Source organism: Tachysurus vachellii, chromosome 15 (genome assembly GCF_030014155.1).
Source record: "Tachysurus vachellii isolate PV-2020 chromosome 15, HZAU_Pvac_v1, whole genome shotgun sequence".
Lineage (NCBI taxonomy): Eukaryota > Metazoa > Chordata > Actinopteri > Siluriformes > Bagridae > Tachysurus > Tachysurus vachellii.
The window spans coordinates 16967512-16978108 of NC_083474.1; the positions used below are offsets into that span (position 1 = coordinate 16967512).

General features: G+C 38.3%; 1 protein-coding gene across 1 annotated transcript in view; it reads right to left on the bottom strand.

The window, feature by feature from the left end:
* clstn2b (calsyntenin 2b) overlaps positions 1-10597 on the bottom strand; it is a 202137-nt gene that overhangs the window by 107959 nt on the left and 83581 nt on the right. The window contains exon 2 of the mRNA XM_060888779.1: positions 9621-9743. Within this exon, the coding sequence (XP_060744762.1) occupies positions 9621-9743 (123 nt within the window). The remainder of the gene's footprint in view (positions 1-9620; positions 9744-10597) is intronic.

The window sequence follows — 10597 nt, forward strand, 5'->3', positions numbered from 1 at the left end:
ACCTACCATGCATGTCTTTGGACCGGGGGAGGAAACCGGAGTATCCGGAGGAAACCCCCGAGGCACGGGGAGAACATGCAAACTCCACACACACAAGGAGGAGGCGGGAATCGAACCCCCAACCCTGGAGGTGTGAGGCGAACGTGCTAACCACTAAGCCACCGTGCCCCCCCCTGATCAAATATGGGTTATTTTTGTTCATAAGTTCATCAAGCATGTACTGATGATTTTGAGAAAAAGAGCACGAGTAGAGGAAAAAGAGAATGCCAGTGGCATCCAATTAATAAGAATAAGAGAAGAAAGGAGAATAACATAGTGAAGCGGGACCGCTTCACCAAAATGTGCTAATTATTATTTTTAATTAATTCAGTGTTTCGCTATTTTTTCCAAAATAACTTTGAACACTATAGCTTTAATGGCACCAGCAAAAGAAATCTCTGTCTCTCTCTCTCTCTCTCTCTCTCTCTCACACACACACACACACACACACACACACACACAAAGTATTAGATTTTTCTTTGATCTGAGTGTTCCTGTAGCTAATGAAGCTCTAACGATAACACACACATACATACTGTATAAATAGTATGTATACTGTATAGGCCGACAGGTGTGCTCTTTGAAAACCACCCATTATTTTAAATAATGTAAATCCATCATAATCCAGTTTTCTTCATTGGTATTTTAACCATTTATATTTTGGAGAAGATTCACAGCTATAAGACTGAAAGCCAACCCTGGAGTACAGGCAAAGAAAGAAGCTCTAATGTAAGAATGGCAGTTGAATATAATTCCCGAAGTCTGTGAACAAAAAGACACCTATGTGTTGAAAAATTTGGAAACACAACAGTATAAATTCAAATCAGACAATGTTAGTCCATATAAACTATGATAATGGTGCTGATTGGCTAAAAGCGAAATGGAGAGTTATTTACACTAAATATGAGCCTAAATAATCTATTGATGTTTTTTATTTTTATTATAGGCATTTATTATGATGATTTAGATATCTTGTCACATTTATACAGCATTAATACAGTATGAGCATGTCATTGCTCAGGAATCAGGTGAAATTCAGAAGAAAGAATTATTCTTCAGTCTGATAAACTGCTGCATCTGCTCATGATAAGACTGAAAAAGTGCTATTATTTTTTATTGTGATAGTCATACATTGTGTACAATCATCAACATGCATGATTACATACAATTAAGACCTACTCTTTCTGTTTTGAGCTCAGGTTTATATCCTGTTTTTTATTATTTGCTGTGGTGGTTTTGCTGTTGCATTATCTATTTGCTGTCGTTATTGTTACTGTGTTTTGTACAATTTTTTGTACAGGACATTGTACTGACCAGATGCCAAAATAAATGAATACATGTACACAAGGGGCAGCAGTTGGCCCAAGCACACATCAAGGCTTGTGCTTGTGCACTTCATCAAGTGGGACGCAAAAGATCTGAAAAAGTAGTATAAGATTAATACAGCCTTCCAAAGAAGGTTCCCTTCCAGCTCACTACTGAGCCACCACCTGCCACTGCACAGTCGAGATGCAATAGTAAAAAGTGCACCTCAGGCATCCTAAACACTGCCCACTCACAGCAAGAAACTACATCACAGCATTCTTCTTCTTCTCCTCTATTGTCTTTGCACTTTACAGCCAATCAACCAGACATCTACAGTATGACCATCAGAAGATCAGCATTATGGCCAAGCAACCAACCAAATATGAGCATCAGAAGATCAGCAATACTCACTCTCTCTCACTCATTTTCTACTGCTTATCCGAAGATTAGCATTATGGCCAGCCAAACGGCCAGGTATGACCATCAGAAGGTCAGCATTATAGCTAGCCAAACAGCCAGGTATGACCATCAGAAGATCAGCATTATGGCCAAGCAACCGACCAAATATGACCATCAGAAGATCAGCATTATGGAAAGCCATACAGCCAGGTATGATCATCGGAAATCAGCATTACAGCCAAGCGATCAACCAAAGTTGAGCATCAGAAGATCAGCATTATAGCCAGCCAAACAGCCAGGTGTGACCATCAGAAGATCAGCATTATGGCCAAGCAACCGACCAACTATGAGCATCAGAAGATCAGTGGCAAGACCAGCCTTTTTTCAAATGCAATCTTCAGATCAAGATCCGCATCATGGTCACCCATCAACAAAATACAGCCATCCTAAGATCAACCTCATGACCATCCATCAACTGACAGATGAGCATCATTATAGCCAGTCAGCATCTACAATCATCGGAAGATCAGCATCATAGTCATCCATCAACCACAAAAAAAAAAACACCCATTAAAGATCAGCACCATGGTCAGCCATCATCCAGCACAGAGCACTTGAAAGCTTCAACAGTGAACATGCACCCTGAGCCCTGGCTCCATCACCCTGGAATTCGGTGATTTATCAGTGTATGGGGAAGCTGTCAGCTCAATCATCAGCACACACCAGTGCTGCACAATGATATAGAACTGATGAGTGCTATTTTAAAAGCACATTATTAACAAATATTTCTTCTTTTCAGCCAACAAATTTCCAGAAGAGACCTGACTGCCTGCACTCTCTGACCCTAGAACTCTGTGCACCCACAACGGCCCAAGAGCACGATTTGTACTCGGCGCTCCCGCCATTTATTGTCAATGCAACACGTATTAAAATCGCCTCTGGTGTCAGAAACTTCATTTCTAATCTTGAATATTTGCATGGAGCAGATACTGCAAACCTAATTTAAATTGTGTACAAAGAAGTATGAGCTTAAATCCATACTGGGTAAACGGAAAAGTGAGAAATAAAGTACCCAGGAGATGACTAAACATTGCAATGTTGTACATAGTATTTACTTATTGGTATGTGGGCATAGAAAATTATCTCCAATATATGTGTAATATACACCGTCTATGCATATTCTAGAGAAAATAGAATGTCTTATATACCTAGGAATATAATGCAGGCTTCACACACACGTGCACAAAATCAAAACGCTCGTTTTGCTGGTATTATTAGGATCGTTCCATTTCTTTCAATGAAGCAAAGGCACTCAAAGTGGATGAGGGTTAGAAGTATAACCCAGATTATAGTTGTCATATGAAATGTCACATGTCATATGAAATGCATTACATTTGTACTGCTCCACATTCTGAGCAGGGGGTCGTCAGTTCTAGTACCAGAGGATGGACTCAGATAGCCACTTAGACTTTATAACCATTTGAGCTAATCCAATAATCATCGTCAAAGTCTAAAGCAAGGGGTCAAAACATTGCCAGACAACATCCATAAGAATGAAAAAGGAAAACAAGTGAGGGTCAAAACAAGAAAGTATGACAAGGAACAAAGCACAGGGAGCACAGAACACACATATTTTGTGTTTTTGTCCTGTAGTGTTTTGTATTGTCTGTTTGCACTATATTTTGTCGCACACTATTTGCACTACGGTGCACTTTATGTGGCTAAAACAAACTTCCTTTAGGTTCAATGCTTTAGGTCCTGCATTGTTTTATGTAGCACTATGTCGTTTTATGAAGCAAATGGGTTTTGAAAAAAAATGTTTTTTTATCACTATGTACTGTACCGTGTCAGCTATGTATGGTTGAAATGACAATAATAGCTTCTTGACTTAGACATGCACATAGAGTCAAAAACCATCACCAGCAGCAGTCACTGCAATGAAAAACTTGCCACATACTGAGAAGAGAAATTCATAATAATTGGAGTGAAGTATGACTCTGTACAATAAAGGCTTCAAGGGATTCCTGAATATCATTTTCAACTCATTCAAACCGAAGCCCAGTACAATGGCACACACTGACATTTCCTGTATCCTACAAACTATTAGATATTTATAGCTGAACAATTTTAACCTTCAGGCCTTTTTTTAAATCATGGCAGTAGTTTTCAAATACGATCTTAAGTGTTTCTTAATTCCTTAAGAAAAGATTAATTTATGTCATTTGTCATGTCATATTTGATGTATTTGAGCCATTAACTGGAGAAACATCATTTTACATTCACATCTAGCCTTGTCTTTGTGATGTGTACTGTATATTTGTAGCTGTTAGCTATGATTTTACTTTCGGTTTAGCTAAGTTCCAAATGGTTAAATGTAGAGCTTATATAAGTTAATCTATTATCTTTATATATCTATTATTCTTATATTTCCTATAAGAAAGGGTTCGAGTTAGAAACCTTTTAGGAAGCTAATAATTTAAAAGCTATTAAAGAGTGCACCTTTGTACATAAAAATACGGCTGCAGCTATTAAATCACACACATTTTCTCTCTCTAGCCACCAACTTACAGATAAATGTAGTCAGATGTTTCATCTTTTTTCTTTTCCTCAGCTGCAGAACAGAAAATTATAAAAAAAAAAATAAAAAAAAAAATAAAAAAAAAATTGGAAAGGTTTTACATCTTGTAAGCTAATGAACAATTTTATTCACTATCACAGTCAAGGTATCAATCAAGGATGTTCACCCCACGCTGACGTTAATCTGCCATTTGTTATTTGCACTTATTACCTTCTAAGTGATTTAGTTCCATCATTTCAATGGGCAAAAGTAGTCTTTCGAAATTAGTGTGTTGCTGTAGTTTCTTTCAAGAACAAGAAAAAAAAAAAACCTGCCCGGTGGCAGGGAGTTTACTTTACACCTTATAACTGCTCATTAATAACCATTCTCCCATCTGTCTCAGCTGACGGATAATTAAGCTAATCACTTATGTAATTATTTGTGAAATATTTGTTTGAGAAAGTTAGCTTAGTTATCTATTTCCACAGCGAAATGCAGCCCACAGACATCCAGTTTAAATCCAGTTTTTCCTCTAGAATGTATGATAGGTGGCCTGCTGGCCAAGACACTGCTGATTTCCTTTCACTGGACTTTGGCTGCAGACTAGTTCAAATGCAAGATCTTTTTTCCTCGTGCTATACTCACACATTTATGTTAGTTGGTGTAACCTTGGATATACTTACAGTAGATATAATACTGATATTTAGTCGAAGCCTTGAGAAAAGTTAACACGGTAGGAAGCGGTAGAAAATGGATGGATGGATGGAACACTGAGAAGGAGTTATATCTAAAGAGCTGGAAAGCACCATGTATGGAAAACTTTTAATGAATTCTTGAAATTGCACTAAAATGCATTTGAAAGTGTGTAGTAAAACTAAACCTGTGTATGCAATGTCTTTTTATGTATTTTCTCCTTGCGCTCTTCCTGAATTTCACACCTCACTGTTTGATGCCTTTCTGCTGCTATTTGTTGTTATCTGTTGTTATGTATTAACCCTGTAAACATCATATCGTCTCTCTCTCTCTCTCTCTCTCTCTCTCTCTCTCTCTCTCTCTCTCTCTCTATTTCTATCTATCTATCTATCTATCTATCTATAAATCTTTATATATCTAAAGAGAGAGAGCGAGAGAGAGAGAGAGAGAGAGAGAGAGAGAGAGAGAGAGAGAGAGAGAGAGAGAGAGAGAGAGAGAATGCGTGTGGTGCTTTGTAATGAGTTGCCATCTCATCCAAGGAAAGTGATCTTTCAGCATTGAAAGTTGAAAGTTGAATGCATAGAATCTTTCTAGATTGCATGTTCTTTCAAACCTTTTTCTGACTAATTCTTTTTCACATCTGTTAGTTCTGTGATTCTGCCGCATGCCTATCCTCACTTCTTCTTCTTCCAGATGGTGCTCTATATGCAGATGTGATGTTACCCAGTTAATCTAACTACTGTAGGTCTGCTGTTGTAGAGCTCCATGTTTTTTGAAACCTCTGCTAGCGCCAGTAAGCTATTTTCAAAGCTGAATTCATCACCGCCTGGGCTGCTGGATCATCCCTTCATGTCTTGGCACTCACTGAGACTTTGATCAACCCAGCACACACATCTACACCTGTTGCATTCTCTACAGAGTTCTCCCTTGTCCGTTCTTTTCTCCTTTGTTCTTTTCTCCTCGCTCTCTTCCTGAATTTCATACTTCATTGTTTGACACCATTCTTATCCAAACCTTGTGAACAACATACCGTCTGGGTCTATTGTCCACCAGGTCTTCTTGGCAACCTGATGTATGACAAAATGAACTGATCTTTGATCCTTGTTCCTTCTGCCCGGAGGAAGGGCGATCCTCTGGTCCTGCTTAGAGACTTCACTCTCCAACTGACTGCAATCACAATCTCAGATCATTCAACCTGATTTACTGACAGCAACATCCTTGATGGGATCTTCACAAAGAGCTTCACAAAAAGCAACATGAGCCCAAATCCTAGCAACTCCACTTTATGTATTGGGCCATTTCTGTGTGTCCTGTTTTTATACTTTGGAATTTAACATAAATTAACATTTTTAATAAAATAAATTTAACATTTTTAGCTTCGGGCTTCAGAGAATGCTTTAAACCCCAGTCCATTCTTTTTATTTTTTACTGTACTCTCATTTCTGGCAAAAAGGCTTCATTTTTTATGAACGGTCAACCAGCACTGTGACACCTACCCTCTGCACAGCACTCTGTGACACATCTCTGGACTCACTCTGCTTTTTCACCTATAAGCCAGCTAGACAAGTATCTTGCAGCCATTGGCTGTCTGACATTCCTTAGTCTGAAATAACAACTCAGATAAGTGTGGGGGTAAAGTGGAGAAAATCTTACTTCTCTACATATCTTGATTAGTACTGCACTGCCTGATTAGTTATCTTTTTCTCCCGCAACAATCTACAATGAGTCTGCACTTTAAGTAACTGCTTCAAGCAATGCTTTACTATCATGTGATCTGACCCCTGCTATTGTCAACATACCCCTTTACATGATAAGCTGACCCTGATCAGCACTAATTATGCTATGTACAGATCTGTATCCCCTTTGCATTACTGTCCAAATCCACTGAGATGTGCCATTTTTACATCATTCCATTTTAAAGTAAATGACCTCCTGGATGTGAGCCAGTCTGGATACAAGGCTGGACATTTCAGAAGAGGATGTCCTCCTTACAGACTCTACAAAAAGCTCTACAAAAATCAGGGGAAAACCGAGGCCTCATATTTCTCAACATGTCACCTCACAGACTCCCTAAAGGCAGTACCCAGGGGTCAGTTCTTGGTCCAATCTTGTTCTTCCTACTTACTAAATCAAAGGGCTCGGTGATCAAATCATGGGGCGAATTTATGTCCTCACATTACAAGCCTCAGAGAGCTCTGCACTGCAGAATATACCTTGATTCATCTGTTTTACTCTGCCTGGCATGACATTTGCTGAGATCTAAGCATATCTGATCGTATGCTTGTAATACTTCTCAGTGGTGAAATGAGCTTCCTGCTCATCTTGACTAGCTCTCAGTTTCTGTTCCTTTGACTAGGGTCTAAATCCTTCCTTTGCAGATAACGACTAGGTTAACCTTGTACTTTTTTGCTTGTTCTTTGCATTTAGGCAGTGTGTTTATGTATTTGAACATTTTTGTTAAATATATTTTATCTTGTATAAATTGACCAGTAGAAATATATTTATGTAATATATACTGCATAATAAAAATCCTGTCTGAATTATGTTAGTAAAATAATTTGTTATAATTTAATGAACTATTAACTAAGATTAAAAAGCAAAGTAATGATATACATACAGCATATATAATGACTTACTGTTTAAAATCACTTTTTCAACAGGCAGTTTCAGGTCAATTATTGTGTTCCTAGCAACCATTTAACTGACAAACATGCTATGGGCATCTGACCTACTAATGATCGAGTGCAATGTATTTGGCAGATGATCTTATGCAGAGTGACTTACATTTTATCTCATTTTATACAACTGAGCGACTGAGGGTTAAGAGCCTTGCTCAGAGGCCCAGCAAAAAAAAACAACAAACAGATGAAACAATTAGATTGCATTAAAATGAGGTGTATATAGTGTTCCAAGAATTTTAGTGATTAAACCATGCATACATCAAAAAGACACCACGTCTCGGTCTCTCTGTATTATTCAGTGGTCGCTAATTCCATGCAAATTGATCATATTCGTTACAGATTTTCTCAGAGAACACACGTCCAAAAAGAAATGTACTTCTTAGGTTTCAAAACCTCTTTGTTTTATGCACTTAATTACGTCTCATTTTAAGTTTGAATTTGCCTTTTTTTTAATTAGCACTTGCATGAACATGTACTTATTATTTACATTATGAACTCCCAAATGTAGTTTCTCAAATATTTTGTATCTTTGCACCTTGACATTTTTGCATGTTGTGTAAATGAATGTATAACACCATTTTCCTAGGACGCGTTATCATCTCATTTTAACCGGCTAGCTTAATTCTCACTGGCTAGGTCATTGCTAGCACTACACGCTTTTGTCAGCAGTTGTTGCTGTACAGTACTTTCAGTACATAATGTTGCATAAATAATTGAAGTTCACTATGTTAAAACAGCACCAATTCCTGTAATTGTAAAAAAAAAAAAAAAAAAAAAAAAAAAAAAAAAAGTCATTTTTCCAGGTTTAGGTGTTCAGAACAACAGAACAAAGCCCTGCTTTTGTGGAGGTGTCATGTTTTTTTCTTCAATTTGCACACTCAACATCCCAAGGTGGGAAATGATGCAACCTGCAAATTACCGATTACAAGTCACCACAAACACAGCATAAGACTTGTGAAGATCTGACTGGTGTTTGTGTATCTGAACCAATAAGCACACGCAGCTTATCAGGGTGTTTGGGGAACCATTTCCATCTCTAATGTTTATAGTGATTATCTACGACAAGAATAAGATATATTGGGAATTGTAAAAATGGAGCAGTTGTTATGCTATAAAATCTAAAGTGAAGGCTTGGGGCACAATGTACACAGGATTTGATGATTATGTGCTTTAACTCTGCTTGAACTGGATTCTGCTTAACTTAAAAATACAAGCATTTGCCAAATGAAGAACTGCAGCTCTAATCAGAGTGGTTCAACACTTTCTGTCAAGATTACTCATTTCGCCACAAGCTAAATTTCTAAAACTGTGAATATGTAAGGTCAAACATTAGTGCCAACTGTGCCACTGGGAAACAAAATAATAATAATAAAAAACTTGGTTTGGAAAGTTTTACCTTCCTAATGATTTCGAAGGCAAGAGTGTGCAGTTTAGTTTTGATGATGCTAAGCACACATTGTAAGGAAATGGCAGCAGATAATAAATGCATCATTTTTTAAGACAATTCCATGAGTCTCAATTCCAGAAAAAGCTGAATAAATGCTTTATTATCTGCACACACACACACACACACACACACACACACACACACACACACACACACACACACACACACACACACACACTGACAGGCTTGGCAGTGATCTTGAAGGGTTTTTTTTTTATTTTATTTTGGCTGATTGCTCAGTATCTGTGTGCAGCGAAGCAGTTGGACACTGTGAGCTGGACTCATATCAAGAAACGGGAAGTGATTGTGAGCATTGAAAATACCCCACCTGTAAAGTTCCTTTGTATTTATACCTTAGAGACAGTGTGTGTATCTTGTGCATGACACTGACAGCAGAAACTGATATGACACTAGAAGTCACACCAAGCGGTCATGCTGACTTTACCTTTACCTCACACACACACACACACACACAAACACATGCTGTATACAGTCTCACCTGCATATGGGACAGGTGCGTCCTTGTCCAGCGCCACCAGAGGGGGGTCAAGCAGAACCACGTCTGTGTTTTCAGTGATTACACCACGATATGACGTCTCGATCCATGGCTTGTGCTTGTTGACTGGGGGAGAGAGAGAGAGAGAGAGAGAGAGAGAGAGAGAGAGAAAGAGAGAGAGAGAGTCATTCAGTCAGATTGGCTTTTTACCAAATCACCACTATCACATTTACAGCCTACACACCCTCATTATTCAGAGCTTTCACCAACATAACAAAAACAATGCAAAAAGCTTTGCTGTGATTTATTGAAGCTTTCAATTGCTTCTTTTGCTCTATTTCATCATTTTTATCCTTCAGGTCAGTCACAGCCAGTTTCCACCTGCTTTCTGTGCCTCCTGTATCAGATACTATCTCCCCACCTGGGAGTATGAAGGCTTACATGTGCATATTTTGAGACAAGTGAAGACATCTACCACATCTTTATAAACTGCTGCAGCACCAAAGCTGTGTAGCTCTATCTGGCTTAGTTTGTCAGGGTCATGCTTGGACATTCCCATCCGGAACATTATGCTGTGTGTGCCAACAGCGTGTTTTTGTGTCACGTGTCTTTGTGTTGTTTGTGTCTAATTTCCCCTAATGTGTCTAATTTCCCTGCCTATTTATTCCCACCATGTTGCATGTTGCTTCGTGGATTCCTCGTCTCTGTTTCGTCTCTGTTTCGTCTCTGTTTCCTCTCTGTTTCATCTCTGTTTCGTCTCTGTTTCGTCTCTGTTTCGCCGTTGTTACGTTTTGAGTTGTTTGTGATCTGTCGATGTTTTCAGTGTTTGTATGCAAGTTTTTACTGTTCCACGTTCCAAGTTTTCCTTAGTTTTTCCTGGCTGGTATTTCATATTATTTTGTTAATAAATCATGTTTGCTTTAATTATTCCCAAACTTGGGTCTGTTTTTTTATCCCGCCTCTCTGACATAGTCTTAATA